Genomic DNA, 17972 nt, shown 5'->3' on the forward strand with positions numbered 1-17972 from the left:
TTCCTAGTTTGCTGAGAGTTTTTATCATGACTGGAGGTTGAATTTTGTCAAATGCTTTAATGTATCTATTAAGATAATCATATGATTTTTCCTTTTCAGTCCGTTGATGTCATGAATTACATTAATAGGTTTTTGAAAGTTGAACCAGCCTTGCATTCTTAGGATAAACTCATTGTCATGATGTGTTATCTTTTATTTGTTGCTGTATTCAGTTTACTAATATTTTGTTGTAGATTTTTATATTTAGGTTCATGACAGATATTGATTTGTGGTTTTTCTTTTCTTATTATTTCTTTGCTTGGTTTTGGTATCAGGGTAATGCTGGACTCATAAAAGGAGTTGGGAAGTTTTCCCTCCTCTTATGTTTTCTGGAAGAATCTGGGTTGAATTTTTCCTTAAATATTTGGTAGAATGCACCAGGGAAGGTATTTGGGCCCGAAGTTTTCTTTGTTGGAAGATTTTAAACTACATGTTCAATTCTTTTAGTAGAAATACAGCTATTCAGGTAGGACTGGCTACACAGTTTGTGGGGCTTAATGTAAAATAAAAATGCAGAGCCCCTTGTTAAAAATTATTAAGGATTTCAAGATGACGACAAGAGTTATTAAACCATGTGTGGGGACTTTCTATGGTGTGGGGTCCTCTGTGGTTGCACAAGACACACGTTAAGAGTTCTGGTCACAGTTCCGACGTGTTTCTGTGCGTGTGTGTGTGTGCATGGGGTTTCTTGTACCAATAAGCAGCTGGTGTCCCACAGTTCAACTCAGTTCTGACACTATCTACCCGGAGATAGCATCAGATTCCACAGGTCAAGGTAGCATCAGATTCCACAGGTCAAGGGTTCAGTCCTATAAGACTGCCCACCCCCAACCCTGATTTAGATGCCAGTTGCAAACCCAGGCTGTCACCTGGACTTTTGACCAACCGGCTATAGACTGAAAGTTTCAAAGACTTCTCCTTGGCTTTGATTAATTTGCTAGAGTGGCTCACAGAACTCAGAGAAACATTTTACTTACTAGATTACCAGTTTATTATAAAATGATATAACTCAGGAACAGCCAGGTGGAAGAGATGTATAGGGCAAGGTATGGGGGAAGGGTGCAGAGTGTCCACATTCTCTCCACGTGCGCCACTCCTCCCACATCTCCACATGTTCACCAACGCAGAAACTCTGAATCCCCCAGTCCTTATGGGTTTTTTATGGAGGCTTCATTACATAGTCAGGATTGATTGATTGATTCAACCTCCAACCCTGCTTCCCTCCCTGGAGGTTGGGGAGGGTGGACTGAAAGTTCCAACCCGCTAAACACATGGTTGGGTCTCTTGGCCCCTGCAATGATCCCAGAGGAACTGAGGGCAGGGTGGGACCTGGGGAACAAGTGAAACATTTCGCCCTGGTAGGGAGGAGGCTGGAGAGCAATGCGTGGAGAGAAGTGGGCTGCTTGGCATTTGTTTTCAGAGCTTTTGCTATATGTCTCATCTCCCTTGCTGAGCTGTGAGCCCCTCCAGGGAGGGGCCTGAGCGCTCTTTCCTCAGTACCTCCTCTGTCCCAGGACACCAGCCTCTGCCCTTGGCAAGTCCCCAGGGGGGTGGGCTAGTGGAGTCTAGGAGGCAAGCTCCCCCATCCCCAGTGTGATTGGGAAGGAAAGGCCAGAGTCCTAGTGATGCCAGCTTGGCAAGTTTATTGAAATCCCAGCAACACAAAGAGCAGTACAGACAGGCACCCACCCCAGCCCAGGCCTCCCTGGAGCGTGCAGACATAAGCCCCCCTGCAGTGAACAGAGCTGGGCCTCCCTCACGCCACCAGCAAGGACGTGGAGTGTTGCAGGGTCCGCCTCTCTACCAGCACCCACTCACCTCGTGGACTCGCATGCCAGGGTTACACCAACACCCCAGTAAGAGAAGCAGCTAGGACCTGTGCCACTCGGAGAAGAACCATCTCTGGGGACTCAGGGATCCCTTGGCCCACCAAAAATGGTGGATCCTTCTGGGTCAGGAAGAGAAGGAAAAACCTTCTCCTGCCAGGGAAAGGAAGGGGAGGGAAGCAGAGGACGGTGGCTGAGGACACCTGCTGTGTGGACAGCCAGCTCTCCATTCTCTAAGTTAATCCAAAGCTAGGACGGCGATGGTGCCCAGACACACCATCGCTTTGAATTGGCCCGCTTCTCACCAACATGCTGATTTTTGTAATTGTATTGAATCTGCATTTCTTGAGGTCTTTGGGCTGGGTGGTGAGGAGTGACCCAAAGGGAGGAAATTGGGAGTCAGGGAGAGGCCAGTCCGCTGGGGCTGTGGATGGAGCGTCTAGGTGGTGAAAAAAATCTCCCCAGAGGACACAGGCCAGGCAGAGCAGCCCTTGGCTTCTTGTCAGGAGGTGTACCTAGAGCGCCCTCGGCCTAGAGTCCAGGCACGTTGGGGACAGAAGCAGAAGGCGTGCAGATGGTTCTTCCTGGTCGGTGGCTGGCCGGCACTCGGCTCTCAGTACTTGGTCCATCGAGAGGTGGTGGTGGACACGAAGCGGATGCTGGAACCGCGGCTGCTGAAGCCGCCCTCGGTGGGCAGGGGACGCTGGGGGCGCAGGTCCCGCCCACCACACCGAGCCCCCCCCCCACCAAGCCCGCGCTCAGCTGGTCCCCGCCGCCCACGACCTGCGCCCCGCCCACGCTCGAGCCGCAGAAGCCGCTGGACCGGGTGCTGCTGCGGCCCGAGATGGTGACCCCGCCGCGGGAGAGGCTGCAGGTGGTGACCAGAGGCTCGGGCCCGCACACCAGGCCGCCCTGGGAACTGCTTACCGCTGTGGGAGGATGAAACCCTCAGTGAGGCTGCCTCGTCCTCCACCTCCTACTGGGGGTGGGGGGAGGGAAGGGCGGTGGCATCAGGGGAAGTGGCCTGGGTCCAAATAGTTCCTACTGTCTACATAGTCAGTACCCACTTTTCCCTTCTCTTGTCTGGGTGTCTCAAAGGCTGTGACTCCACTGAAGTCCAACATTCGGACTAAAATGGAAGAATTCAGCCAGTTCCCCAAGTGTTGGCATATAGCCATAAGTCCACCATCATTTATATACGGCCAAAGTCAGGTTGGGTTGAGTGAGGTGGGTAGTGATCTGGATTACCCAGCAGCTGCATCAGTAGCTTCCATGAAGCCACAGAGCTTCTCTCTTCCAATGATATCATGCTCCTTGGCAGTCCCCACATTGCCCATCAAAAAGGTAGTCCTGGGCTCCCCTGGTGGCACAGTGGTTGAGAGTCCGCCTGCCGATGCAGGGGACACGGGTTCGTGCCCCGGTCCGGGAAAATCCCACATGCCGCAGAGTGGCTGGGCCCGTGAGCCATGGCCGCTGAGCCTGCGCTTCCGGAGCCTGTGCTCTGCAACGGGAGAGGCCACAACAGGGAGAGGCCTGCGTAGTGCAAAAAAATAAATAAAAATAAAGGTAGTCCTTCGTTCCTCCTGACCCACTGATGGCTCTGCTCTCTAGCCCTCTGGTCTTCACTGGGCACACCTCCATGACCCAGCACCCTAATCTGATTAAACCTTGCTTAGACCAGCCCCCAGGGTGGACGGCCTCCCTATCTTCCTTCTCCTCTCACCAGAATCCTTCTTGCCATCTGTGACCCACCCGGTTTAGCATACACAGCTGTGTATATTTGCGCTTTTGGATCAGAAATCTGGGTTTGAATTCTGGCCGTGCCACTGACTACATTTGTGATTTCTGGCAAGTCCTGTATTTTCTCTGATCGAGTAAAAGGGGGATGCCCATGCCTATTCCTCCCCCCGGGGTTTTGAGGATTAGGTTGACGGTGGATAGGACCCATCTCAAGAAGATTATAATTCTGGAGAGGAGGGGCTGGGTCTCACCTTCTTTGTGTCCCTACCCTGCAGAGCCCAGCACAGGCCCTGAGCGCTTTGTTTGGCGGCTGTAGCCGCAGCAGCAGCAAGGGGACTTACGTTTAGCCTTGCCATCCCCTGCCATCAGGAGGGGAGGGAACTCCCTGGCACAGGCCTTTCCATTCCTCCTCTGGTCTTTGCCCTTGAAGGACAAGACCACCCAAAGCAAAAAGACTGACTCTCCTCTGGAACCCTCTCCCACCTACCAGGCCCTGCAGTTGCTTAGCTCCGGGGAGGAAGGCTCTGGGGATGTCTCAGACCTCAGCTAAAGGGATGCTCTCAGTTTAGGGGCCAGATGGTCCCTGCTCCCCTGGCTGTCATGGCCAGTCTGGCCATGGGCTCCTGACCCCAATGTGGGCTTGAGTTTAAAGGAAATTTGAAGGGCCCCAGGAGAGAAATGTGTGAAGAGGAAAAGACTGAAGATTCTTACATATGTCTACTGGTCCAACACCCTCACAGATCCTGGAGAGAGAAAGAAACAAGTTCACAAGGTGTCATTCCCTGAAAACCTAGGTGCTATCAGAGGGCTCAGTGGACCAGTGGTTCTTGCCCTTGGCTGCACAAGCATCAGGGAGCTTTGAAAAATGACACGTTCCTAATCCCTTTCCCAAAACTATTGAATCAAAATATTTGAGGGAATGTCTTCTTCTTTTCTTTCTTTCTTATTTTAAAACAAGCTAACCAATCAAGCAGAACTCCCTATGATTCTGGTGTAGCCCGTCTACAGGCTTGCACTGAGTGGCACAGGTCTAGAGCCATGTTCTAAACCCCTGCCAAGGGCAACCCACCTAAGGTTTGCAGAAAAAATAGTTACCTCTAGAGAGTGCCCATTTCAGCAATTCTTCACATAGTTCCCTCCCCCACTTAGTCTTTCTAGAAGCCGGAAGTCTGCTGCACTGAGAGCACTTACCGGCTCTCCTCGCCCTCCAGCAGGCGCTTATAGGTGGTGATCTCCATGTGCAGGGCCAGCTTGACATTCCTCAGCTCCTGGTAGTCCTTCAGCTGCCGTGCCATGTCCTGCTTGGCCTGCTGCAGGGCAGCCGCCAGCTCCGCCAGCTTGCACTTGGCGTTGCTGAGGGCGGCCTCGCCCCGCTGCTCCGCCTTGGCCACCGCGGCCACCAGCTTGCAGCGCTAGGGGGAGGGCAGTTTGCAGGTGGGCTTTGGCAGGGACTAGGGTATCTTCAGGTCAGGCTAGAAACTCTGCCCCCTGTGAGTGGGCACATAGCCTGGTGCTAAGCCAGGGATGGAGCCCGTGGAGGCTGCTTTCCCAGGGATTGTCCTCCTGTAGTTTGATGTCACCAGGGAGCGGAACGTTGCTTATCTTCCATTTCTATCCTCACTGATTTTGCACTTACTGATTTCTGATGCTCTAAGACCAGTGGGGTCCAGAGAGTAAAGCCATTCTTTCTGCCTCACCTGCCCCTCTAAGTCAGCCCCAGGTCTTTCCTTCTACATGGGAGACTCTTTCCCTGGTTCCACATTTTCCTCCCCCAGGAAGTCTTCCTGGACTAATTCCTTTATTCCTCTATTTCTGGGTCCTGGTGGCCTCCCCAACATCTTCTGACTTGGGCTCCCAAAAGCTTGGGGCCCTGCCTGTCCTCCCTGTGGGGCTTTCTCTCCTTTCTTTCACCCACCTGAGCCTTGGTGTGCTCGATCTCTGCCTTCAGCCTCTGGATCAGGCGGGTCAGCTCATTGATCTCATCCCGAGTGTTACGCAGGTTGTCACAGTGTTGGCCAGCTGTCACCCGCATCTCCTCATACTGCGGGGTGGGGGAGAAAGGGGTATTCCGAGGGCTTGAAGATTGGGTCAAGATCACAGCCCACTTTGTCATCCATGAGTCTGACCCCAGGGCTGCCTACACCCTTTCCCGAGCGCCCTCCTGCCCACCTTGGTCTGGTACCAGGCCTCTGCATCAGCCCGACTGTGGCTGGCGATCTCTTCATACTGGGCCTTGATATCGGCGATGATCCCATCAAAGTTCAGGTCCCGGCTGTTGTCTATCTTCATGATGACTGATGTCTCAGAGATGTGTGACTGCAGCAACTGGATTTCCTGTGTTGTAGGATCAGCGAGACAGATGGGCTCAGAGTCCCGTCAGTGGCCGGGGCTCTGCCACAGGGTCCCCAGGATGCAGAGTCAGGGGAGAGAGCATTGCTTGTTTGTTCAGAGCAAAGCAATGGGGCAGATCATCCAAACCAAAAGCAAAGAAAAAGAGGTGGCCCAGAACTGTTTCAGTTTGACTTAAAACCCTTGTTATATACTAGGAAACATTCCTTTAATATCTTAACTTCTTAGGTGACTATTAAAACCATGGGGGCCTAGGGACTTGATGGAGAGGAGTGAGACCATGCTAAAGCTTAAACTTTCTTTGGTTTATCCACACAGTGGCTGTGCCAGTCTGGATCATTGAGAGCTGACAATATTTAAGAATATGGTGGTCTAGGAATTCCTATATCCTAAGTCCATAATAGAACCAGGGGTGGGGCTGGGGGAGGGCTGGGAACTGGCCTGCAAGGTGAGGACCCCAGAGGGAGCTTTCTTCAGCCTTTCCACTCAGAGCCAGCCATTTAGCTCTGATTAGGTCCATTCCAGACCAAACAGAAGCAAAAGATGGCTAATTCATTTGACTAATTAGGTAACACAATTTTTCTTACATTTCCTAGCAAATCAGTTTTCCAGGGTCTTCTCATCAGTAGATAGGAAGTGATATTCCTAGACCCCAGTCTTTAGATTGGTCAACAAGAAGTTGGCTCATAGATCCAAGGAGTTGATTCATAGACCTGAGTCAGGCTGCTGAGAAGCCTGTTCCCCTTACCTTCTCCACTTGTACATACATCAACATATAGAGGATATAGATTTGATGGGAGGAAAGATGTATGATACCAAATGTTAGAAAATACGCTAGTCCAGTGAATCCCCCAGCGAGTCCAGACCACGCATTGAGCTCCTTGGATGGCTCAGAGGGGATGAGCCCTTACCGCCATGTATAGGGTTTTCAGGAAGTCGATATCCTGAGTTAAGGTATCCACGTTGGCCTCTAGATCAGACTTATTTAAGAAAGCTGTATCCACATCCTGTATCAAAGAGAGAAGGATTAAATGCTCATACTTGTGCACTATTTAACCTCCCCACCTTGGCAGGCTCTGGAGGTGGGTGGGAAGACCAGGCCAATTCCCACAGAGCCAGGCCAAGTGGGACAGATGGGAAAGTCATTGGGTGGAAATACAGCTTAGTGACTCTTGTTCTCCCTTATACAGCATGAAATCCCCAGGGATGCTGGACATTTTCTGATGCTTATTTAGAGGCAAGAAGAGTCTGGATAATCCAAGACTCTTCAAATGTCATCCCTTCAGACCTCTGCTCTCATGAAGACCCAACCCTAAGTCACTGGAGGCCAAATCAGAACTTCGAAGGGAAGCTGTTGTGACCTTAGGGGGTCCACTGTGTGTGAATATTCACAGGGCTGCCCGGGCAGTGTCCTGGAGTTGTGAGGACATTTGCCTGTCTGGAGGAGAAGTTTGCCTGGGCCTATTGCTCTCCTTACCTTCTTCAGAGCCACAAACTCATTCTCAGCATTGGCCCGGAGTCCCACCTCCTCTTCATACGTGGATGATAAGGATGAAGAGGGTGAGTTCTCACTCTGAACTGAGAGCCGATTACTCCCAGGTCCCCAGTTATCACCTCTAGTGACCTCTCTGCTCCGTCCAGGAGCCTGGCTCCCTGTTGCCATCTGCATGTTTTCATCCACTCTGTCCCATCTTTAAGACCTTTTATGAGCCCATGGCCCTTGGTTTCTCCAAATCCCTTTTACTTTCTCAAATTGGATGTGGGGTCTGAAAATCTGGACCTTTGCTGTGCTCCTCTGCTGGAAAAGCCTTAGGGTCATTGCACTTGACCTTAGAGGAAGTAGGACCCTATTTGTGGCTGGACTTAGGCACTGTTCTCAAAACCAGAGAGTTTCTTTTTCTGGGGTCAACTCACCCATGCTCACAGGCAGGATTAGGGACAACCATGCCCAATTCCAAGTCTCCTTTTTCCTCAGGACCCATGGAGGGCCTCCTACTCCCATACATATCACATCCCCACTCCTGTCTTCAGGCTGGGAATTGAAACCAGCATTCAACCCTGATCCTTCCAGCAGCTCTCATCCAAGCTTGGCTGCTGCTTTGGGGACCAGCCCGTGCCCATCCTAGGTCAGTGCAGTCCAACAGCCACTCACTTCTTCTTGAAACCCTCAAGGACATCCTGCATGCTGTTCCTCCCAGCCTCCAGCCGGGCCCGTTCGCTGTTCACTACGTCCAGCTGCCTCCACAGGTTGGTGATGTAGTTCTCAAAGAGGGGCTCCAGGTTGTTCCTGGCACATTTTGGCTCTTGGAGGAAGTTCCACTTGGTCTCTAGGAGCTTATTCTGCTGTTCCAGGAACCGCACCTAAATCCACAGGGGCAAAGACATGGCAACTGAAGTGCTTGATATAGTTACCTATATGTCAACATTGCTCAGATGGCCAGAGGTGACTTAAACTTGTGGTGACATCATTCCCTCCTCTGTTGACTTTAGCTCCTCCTCTAACTCAGTAGAATCTGGCAGAGCAGGTCTGCAACCCCTCCTCGTGCTCAACCAGGCTTAGCTACAAACAGAAGCTTCGGAACCAAAGCTCTTCAACCATTTCCCTTTCAACCCTCTGAGAAAGGTGAGGGCTGGTTCACTGGGAAGTTGGAGATCGATTCTACCTGAGCTGGGGTTTGCCTACATCTGAAAACTGATTTCAGCCATCCCTAGCAGGGAATGAAGAGCAGAGTAAAGTACATTGGGCTGGGATGTGGTATGAGGAGGTGGAAATTCTCAGGTCAGAAGTCATACCCATCACCCCAGAAATCCCATCAGCTGAGACTTATAGAGCTGGAGGAGAACCTAGAGACCATTTTCTCCAACCCCTCATTTCGGAGTGAAATGAAGCTCACAGAGGTGAGTTTCCAATCCCAGACACAATAGAGCACCCCCACTTCATGGAGACATGGTCTGGGGTTTGGGGCTGTGTCAGTTCCACCTCTCTGTCAGTTCCACCTCTCTGTTGCTCTCATCAGCCTGAAGACCAATGACCACAAGTGGTCATTCCCTACTGTTTCCCTCAATCGAGGTGACTCGGCTGAATCTGGATATCCCAGGTGGAGGAGGGGTATGAATGCTTCGCTTTGTACAAAAATTACTCAACTCCATTCTCCATTTCTTTAAGCCTGAACAGGTGTGGCCACTCAGCCTCAGAAACCATGAAAACTTCAAAGAGAGCATGAGGATCTCAAAGGATAAAACCTCTTAAACCTGTACCAGCCAACACCTGGTGGAGGTGTTAGTGTTTCTAGCCTGTTTGGGAGATATTTCTAAGTGACTAGGTGGTAGGTCTTAGTTTGTTCAGATGCCTTCAGATTTGGCTGGATGTTCCTCCTTCCTCCAGAAGACACCACCACTGTCTTAATCTATCCCTCCATGCAGTGCTTCCTCAGGCTCATCCTTGCTCTGCAGCAGAGTGACCCAGAAATCATACCGCCATGTCTTTGGCTGATGCCTGAAGGATCTGGGGTCAAGGTCAATGCCCTAGGTCTGGACCAGTTCTTCTTAAGGGAAAGAACATCTCAGTGCATTTAGCTCTCCTCATCCCAGACCCAGAGGTTGAGCTGTCACAAGTACCTTGTCGATGAAGGAGGCAAATTTGTTGTTGAGGGTCTTGATTTGCTCCTTCTCATCCTTCTTCACCCTCTGGGCATTAGGGTCAATCTCCAGGCTGAGGGGGGGTCAGCAGGCTCTGGTTAACAGTCACTGTTGTGATGGATGGGGCTGCTGGCACTCCAGCTCCTCCAACTCGGTAGCCAAAGCCAGGGCCGCTGCAGCCATAGCCGAGGCCACTGCCGGCTCCAAACCTCAGACCAACACCACTCCCATCACCAAAGCCAAAGGCCATCCCACTGCCAAAACCAAAGCCAACTCTGTAGCGGATGGGCCGAGGGCACACAGCTGCTATCCTGGGTGAGCACAATCCAAACCTGATGACACTCCGACTGCCAAAGCCGCTAAGACCATAGAAGGGGAGCCCACTCCTGCAGGAGACAGAGCTGGCCCGGAAGTGGTTCCGGTTCTGGGGGGTCATTGCTGAGCAAGAGCTGAAGCTGCCCATACGGCGACCAGAGCTGACTGTGTAGGAGCGGCCAGATGTGATGGTGTCCTGGGTGAGAGACAAGCAGAGACTGCAGAGCAGGGTGAGCTGGAGCTGGGAAGCCCTCTGAGGCCAGTGGATCCCTCTCAGCCCTTTTATGTATGTGGGGATCTGAGGATTGGCCCCATAAAAATGGAAATAGCCATTTGGAAGCATTTATGAGCTTGAGTAGTTAGCAGAAACTCTTCCAGCCTGTAACCACCTTCACAATGAGCTAATCTCAGTCTGATTTGAGAAACTCAAAGGAGATCCATTCATTCATACATTCATTTATTCATTTGACAATTACCAGTTACTCTCTCTCAGGTAAAATGCTTGGTGCCGAGGGTACAGAGATAAAAAGATGGTCTCTATCCTCCTGGTGGTGGGGGGAGATTAATCTTGAGGACTTCCACCAACCAATACTTTTGTGGCATAGTTTGAGGCCAAAATTATGTATGATTTGGCCATGTATCTGTGTGGAAAGTTAACCACATGATTTTGAGCCCCCAAAATACACAATAGGGCTGAGCTATAGTCCTGCCTATGCAGGTTCCTTGCATTATTGATGAATCTTTGGTTAGGAGGGAGAGACACCAAGCAATAAGTATCTGGGTAGGAAATGAAAAGTTCTAAGTCACTGGGTATCATTATCATTGTTAATCAATATCACAGGTATTTCAGGACCCAGAGACAGATGTTTGCCTTTTCTATTCTAGAGAGTGACATGATTTGTCCTACTTGTCTGTGCCTGGGGGAACTTGCGCTTGACTGGATGCTCACTTGGGATTCTACTTGGAAGGGGATATGTGCTTTTCTCTGGAGCTGTCCAGCTCAGGTCTTCACTATTTTCTTCCTTCCCAATCTCTATACCTTTGATTTCTTTTTCTTGTCTTACTGCATTAGCTAGGACTTCCAGTATGATGTTGAAAAGCAGTGGTGAGAGGGGGTATCTTTGCTTTATTCCTGATTTTTGGTGGGAAATCTTCACATTTCTTACCATTAAGTACAATATTAGCTGTAGTTTTTTGGTAGATATATATTTTTTTTATTAAGTTGAGGAAGTTTTCCGCTGTTCCTAGTTTACTACTGTTTTATACAGACCCAGCTATCAGGTGTATGTCTAAAGGGAGAAGCAGAAAAATAATAATAACACAATACTTCTTGTGAAGATTGCAAGTGATCTCCAGGTTGCTAAAATCACTGGTCTGTTCTCAGCTCTCATTTAACTTAGCAGGATTTGACATAGTTGATCATTCCCTTTTCCTTAAAACAATTTCTTCTTTTGGTTTCCAGACACCACATTCTCCTGATTTTCTTAACATATTACTGACTGCTCCTTTTCAGTTTTCTCAACCAGTTTATCCTCATATACCCAAACTCTACACACCACAGCATCATTGGGCTTAGCCCTTGTACCTGTTCATGTCTTTATCTATACTTGTTCCCTTCATGACATCATACAGCCTCATGACTTAAATACCATCTTTCCACTGATGACTGCCAAGGTGTATCTCTATCCCAGGCATCCCTTCTGTGCCCCACATGTATATTTTGATCAACATCTCTACTTGGATATCGATTAGGTATCTCAACCTTCATCTATCCAAAGCTGTTCTCCCGACTGATTGTTCCTATGAAATATGTTCCACTTGCCAGGCTCACTATCCCTGTAGTGGCTCAGGCCAAAAATCTGGGAGTCATCCTTTATTCCTCAGCTTTTTTCCATATCGTACATTCAATCCATTGGCAAGTCCTACCTTCAAAATATACCTGGACTCCTACTAATTCTCATCACCCCACTGCTACCATATTGGTCCAAGCCCATCACTCCTCACAGGGTCTCTTGAAGTATCCTTCCAGCTAGTCACCCTGCTTCCTCCTTTGCCCCCTCTGACTTTCTTTAACACCATAGTCAGAATGGTCCTTTAAAAACATGTCAGATCATGCCATTTCTGAGCTCGTATGCCTCTAGTGGTTTCCCATCCCACTCAGAGTAAATGCCATACAGAACTCTACATAGTCTGCTCTCCTCTTTCACTGACCTCACTTCCCTCATCCGTCCTACTGCTCACCCTGCTCCAGCCACCCTGGCCTCCTGTGTGTCCATCAGACAGGCAGGAAAAATCCTACTCAGACGCCTTCCCATTTGCTGTTTATTTATTTATTTTTTTTCTGCTGGGAACTCTTTTCCTGCAAATGGCACATGGCCGGGTCCCTCAACTCTTCCAGTTCTTTGCTCATGGGTCGCCCCCTCTTTAAAGCCCCCTCCCCTGTGTACTCTCTATTCCCCCTCCCCGCTTCCTCTTCTCCTTAGCAGTGCTTACTGTCTGAGGTCCTTTCCTGCATGGATTTGCCTGTTTATCCTCTGTCTTCCCAGGCTGGAATATAAGCTCCAGGAGGCAGGCACTGTTGTGTGTTTTTCTTCCTCCTCTGTGTCTCCTGCTTAGTATAGTGGGCACACGTGGGATGCATGCTATATGGTTTTGTTGAATGAATGAAGACACTGCAAAGATTAAAAGCAGGAGGAAAAAGGGAGAAAGGACAGGGGGTGAAAGAAGAGGAATTTGGGCATTTGACTTTGTAAATATTTCAGGAAGAGGAGACTCTAGTCTCCAAAATGGACAGGAATGACCCTGAGGAGGATGGTGCAGAAATCCAAGAGCTCAGAGAGGGTCAACCCAGTTTGCCCTCCAGCTCCAGCCTCTTGGGGTGTGAGCCTGGCTGCTTGGAGGAAAGGGCATCCCCCTCCGCTGAGGCCAGGTTAGGGGATCTAGGTGACTGGGAAGGGGATGGAGGACCCTTGGGGAGGAGAAAAGGGGAGGGGAGCAGGAGGGATGGCATAGAGGACACCAGTGAATGTGCCAGGCCGGGAACGGAAGACTTGACTCAGCCCTTGGAGTCAAATGGAACGGGGTTCAATCCCAATTTTGCCATCTGTCAGCAGTGTGACCTTGGGCAGTGGCATGGGAAGGGCACGGTAGTGGCACACCCTGGATGCAGGCAGTCAGGGGTGCTTGTCTGTAGAGAACTTAAAAACAACAATACACCCAACTAAAAGTCTGCTTGCCTTTTATTATGGGTGTGCAACATTCGCCCTCCATGGTATACAAATGACCTGGGGAAATGGTTTAACCTCTCTAAGCCTCAGGTTCTTCATCTGTAAAATGGAATTATACCTACTGCACAGTATGTGCGGGTTCCATGTGAAAATGTTTGGGGTGTATGCTGTGTGGAGCCTGGTGTGGTTATTGTCATCCATTTCTTTTCCCCCTCTATCCCCCTCTTTTTCCCTCTGCCCCCTTCCCCTCTCTTTTGCACAATCCTCCTTTCACTGGTAAGCTGTCATTTCTGTTCCCGTCCAGCACCCCACCTGCTTCCCGCTCCAGTGGCTGTGGCATCATTACCCCACCAGCCATTCCCGGGGCTGTCCTGTGGTTCAGCTTCCTTCAACCTTAACAGCCCAGGCGGGGTGGGGGAAATTGAGACCAGTCACGCATAACCCCTTTTCTGAGATGGGCTGTCGCCATCAGCAGTTTATACTTCTGAGGCATTATTTCGCCAGACAATGCAAAACACAATCCTCAGCCATTTTTTAAAGGGTGGCAGGTGGGGAGAGGGGAGGAGTTGTCCTGGAAACTCTGGGCTGCGGCTTTTGCTGCTCTGACAGTTTCTGCTTCCTGTTGAGAGTTGGTCTGGATGTAATCCTGAGATCTGCTGGCTGAGCTAGTGTAGACAGATTGCTGGCTCATCTCGATGCTAACTGCCTGGGGCAGAGGGGGAACTGCTGATGAGGACAAGGTGGGGAGGAGGGGATGGGAGGGGAAGGGGGCCATCCTAGTTGGCTGAGCAGAGCCTGCGAACCCTGGGCGCACAGTGGCTGCACTGTGTGTGTGTGTGTGTGTGTGATTGTGCGTGTGTGTGTGTGTGTGTGCGCACGCGCCTGTGGGAGGGGAGGAAGGTGACAGGGAAATCCAGATGGTGAGAAGGCTTTGATAAAGCCACATTCTTCAGATGTTTCCATTTTGCCTAGGGACAAGTTTGTGCAGGAGAGAGGCACTCACTGGGAGGTGTTCACGCTGAGACATGCCCTGGTGGGAAGGGAAGTTCAGGAGTCCCCCAGCAGAAGGAGGGGGACGATGAGGAGAGAGCCCTCTGCCCTGTCAGACTAGTGATGCTTGGATAGAATCTAAACAACTCCCAAGAGAGTCAAAGCACCCCTCTTGCTTGAGCCCATCCCCACCCTTTCAAGCAGAATGACTTTTTCCAGGTTTAGCCCAAATTCTTCACTTGCCCACAGAGTTATCACCTGTCGGGGTGAAATGTGACAGGTGACCTGCTTGCAGGCGTGCAGGTCAGTTTGCTTCAACAAACCTTTATTGGGTGCTGATGTGAGCCTGACATCAAGATTAGGTGCTGGGATGCCTGCTGGGTGCAGCCGTCTTCCTTCTACCAGATTCAGTGATCCTAAGTTCCCCTCCTCTGCCCACAGTTCCATTTCTGCAGCCATTTCCCCCAATCCGAGCCCCAAGGGGAGAGAGGCGGTAGTGGGTCCACCTGGGGCCACTGATGGGACTGGGATAAGGAAGGGATCCTGGGGGACCCAGGGGAAGGGCAGAGGGCATCTGAGGGGGGGCACAGTGGAGCAAGGAAGGCTCTCCTAGGGAGGGAGAAGAGGGACAAGAAATGGGAGACATTCGGGGGAGACAGACACAAAAACAAAGGGCTTCATTCAGGGTCCTCCCACCCGCCCCAGGCCTCTTTGGGCTGTTCCCCACCTGTCCTCATGGGGGAGCTCTGGGAAAGGCTGGGATTTGGATTCCCGAGGCTGAGTGGAATGCAGGGAGGCTCTGGCTTCCAGCAGTCGGCTCTCCCTTCCTTCCAAGGGCAGGGCGGGGCCTGATCCTCCCTGTAGGTGCAGGGCGGGTCCTGGGAGAAGCTCAGATGTTTGCCCAGGTGATGGAGGTGAACCGCCCAGGGAACCACCGGGAGGCACTTTTGTCCTGCCTGCCTAGAGTCACCTCCTCCCTGGAGAGAGGGGGAGAATGGGGGCACGGCTGCACAGCACTGAGGGGGATGCCCTGGGGGAGGCTCTAGAAGGGCATGCTGGGGACTGTAGCTCACGTCCAGGACTGAGCTGGGGTGCCCTCACTACTGGGATGAGTCTGCCTAGTGGATGGTTCCAGGAACCTAGTGGATGGTTCCTGGGGCCTGGGCCACTCTGGGATGGGAATTCCCAAAGGGATGGTCGACAGGCTCAAGCCCACCTCATTGTGAGGGTGGGGGAATCTTCTCTCCTTCTCCTCCTTTACCCCACTGGGGTGCCTCCTGGGCCTTGGGTAGTCATCTTTGGGACAGAGGTGGGTGGCCTGTTGTCATCTCTGTTTTTGCTGACTGCAGGCCAGAGTATTCCTGTAGTTTTCAGAGCTTTGAGTGCTTAATCAGCAAGGAACTTAGCTGGCTCTAGGGCCAGGTCCAGACTGACAGGGCTTCAAGTGGGAATGGAGGCCATGAGGCCCCCGTTGTCCCATCCCCTCCTTCCCTGGCTGTGGATGTGCATCCCTGAAGTCACCGGCCCTCACCCCTCTGACGCTGCACACTCTGGTTCACGGTTGCTGATCCCTCAGCCTGGAGCCCCCGCTGGGCTTCCTTGCTTCCCCTCATTCCTTGGGATCCAGCTTGCCTGCCCCTCCTCTGGGGATCTTCCTGAGGCCTGTGACCAGGGTGGGACCCTCAGTTATGTCGTCCTTCACAACAAGCCTGACATCTGTAATTTCCTGTTCCAGGTCTGTACCCTCAGGTAGGCTGTAAGCCCCAGGGGCATGGATTGGAGCCAGGGCCCCATTTTTTAAAAATAGCTTTATTAAGATATAATTCACATATCATATAATTCGCTCATTGAAAATGTACAATTCAGTGGTTTTAATATATTCCCAGATAAGTGCAACCGTCACCCCAGTCCCTTTTAGAATGTTCTCATCGTCTCAAAAGAAACCTTTGGCTGTCCCCCCACCCCATCTTCTCTTCCCTCCAGCTCACTAGGCAACCACGGATCTGCTTTCTGTCTCTATAGATTTCCCTAATCTGGAATTTCATATGAATGGAATCATAGAATATGTGGTCTCTGTGTCTGGCTTCTTTTTTTTTTTTTTTTTTTGCGGTACACGGGCCTCTCACTGCTGTGGCCTCTCCTGTTGCGGAGCACAGGCTCCGGATGCGCAGGCCCAGTGGCCACGGATCACGGGCCCAGCCGCTCCGCGGCACGTGGGATCCCCCCGGAGCGGGGCACGAACCCGCGTCCCCTGCATCGGCAGGCGGACTCCCAACCACTACACCACCAGGGAAGCCCTGGCTTCTTTTATCTCCCTCATGTTTTCAAGGTTCATCCATGTTGGAGCACGTATTAGTACTTCACTCCTTTTTATGGCCAAATAATATTTCATTGCATGGAGAGACCAAATTTTTGATTATCCATTCATCCATTGATGGACATTTTGGTTGTTTCCACCTCTTGGCTCTTGTGAATAGTGATGCTATGAACATTCACGTACGAGTTTTTGTGTGGACATGTTTTCATTTCTCTTGGGTATCTACCTAGGAGTGGAATTGCTGGGTCACATGGTAACTCTATGTTTAACATTTTGAGGAACTGCCAGATTGTTTTCCAAAGTGGCTGCACCCGTTTATGGTCCCTACCATGGGCTCTAGGAACTGTGTCTACTGTCCCTACTGGTAGGTCAACCCTGACTGGGGCTGCCTTGTTCAACACAGAGACACCAGCCCCTGGGTGGTCTGACCCATAACAGGTGCTTGATAAATATTATATTGAGTGAATGAAAAAGCAAGTGGGTGGGTTCTTTTTAATATGCTGCCCATAAATCAGTAACCCTTGTCCGTTCAGACCCTGTCCTTGTAATCTCTGTGAGCTTCTCTCTGATCTCCTTGCCTGGCATAATCACAAGTTGCTTTTTCTTGTCGTTTCCATTCTCTCTGGCTGTCACTGCTTATAACTCCTCTGTGAGGCTGAGAGTCACTCTAGGGTTCCGAGAATGTTGTAGTCACCTCTGTATCACCACCTTCTAATTCAGGGCTTGGCACAGAAGAGATGCCCTATGCGGGGCTGTGGGGGAAGAGGAGATGCACCCCAGCGCTCAGGAGAGAGGAGCCACAAGGGGGCATCTGTAGTGGGGGGATTGTTACAGGGGATCAGTGAGGCAACAGGGAGGGTATCAGGGCCAGGCAGAGGGTGGAACCGCTGTCACCAAGTCTCATTTCCAGGTCTTGGGGCTCCCGAGAGGGAGAGGAGGCTAGGGGGTGCCCCACCCTGGCCAGTCTGTTGCCGATCTTCCCTGCTTTCCCCAGGCCTGCACCTGCCCTGCCTGGGGACCTGGCTGGGGAGGCAGAGCCCAGGCTTTGAGGCTGCCGAGTACAGACATGACAGACTTTCTCTAGGACATATGCAGGGGACCATGTGGAGAGGAGGCCTGTGGGGAATAGGGCTGTGGTTTTTAATGTGGCAGATGACTTGCAAAGTATTGGGGTGTGATGTGCAGGTTTTAAGTGGAATTTGTATGACTCCACACTCACTCCACAGGCCACTTGCCAATCATTCATATGTAGTTTCCCTTTTGTATAATAACCTCTCTTTCCACTCCCAACCCCACACGCCGCACTGGCCCCAGTTCCCCAAAGCTGCCCATCAGTTCCCCTTCAGCCTCATTGCCCTCTACAGAGCAGGGCCAATAATCCTGATTCCTGTAGCCTGGGAACAGTCAGTTTACTGGCAATAGACAAGCCCAGAGGCTCATGGCAGAGACGTGGATCCCTGGGTGGGCAGGGCTTCTGCAGATGCAGCACAACTCGGGGGTAGGGGGTGTGCTCTGGGGAGGTGGGGTCAG

The 17972-nt window shown here is 51.1% G+C and overlaps 1 protein-coding gene across 1 annotated transcript; it reads right to left on the minus strand.

Moving 5' to 3' along the window:
- Positions 1-2478: 2478 nt before the first annotated feature.
- On the minus strand, positions 2479-12133 carry LOC309811947 (keratin, type II cuticular Hb4-like; the record flags this gene model as incomplete). The annotated part of the gene is given in 13 exon segments (XM_082635312.1): positions 2479-2567; positions 2570-2794; positions 4317-4348; positions 4797-5017; positions 5521-5646; positions 5775-5939; positions 6866-6961; positions 7432-7492; positions 8107-8315; positions 9573-9674; positions 9676-10155; positions 10157-10258; positions 12125-12133. Coding segments are annotated over 13 exon segments (1917 nt in total).
- Positions 12134-17972: the final 5839 nt, after the last annotated feature.

Source organism: Mesoplodon mirus, assembly GCF_964341445.2.
Source record: "Mesoplodon mirus genome assembly, chromosome: 11".
Lineage (NCBI taxonomy): Eukaryota > Metazoa > Chordata > Mammalia > Artiodactyla > Ziphiidae > Mesoplodon > Mesoplodon mirus.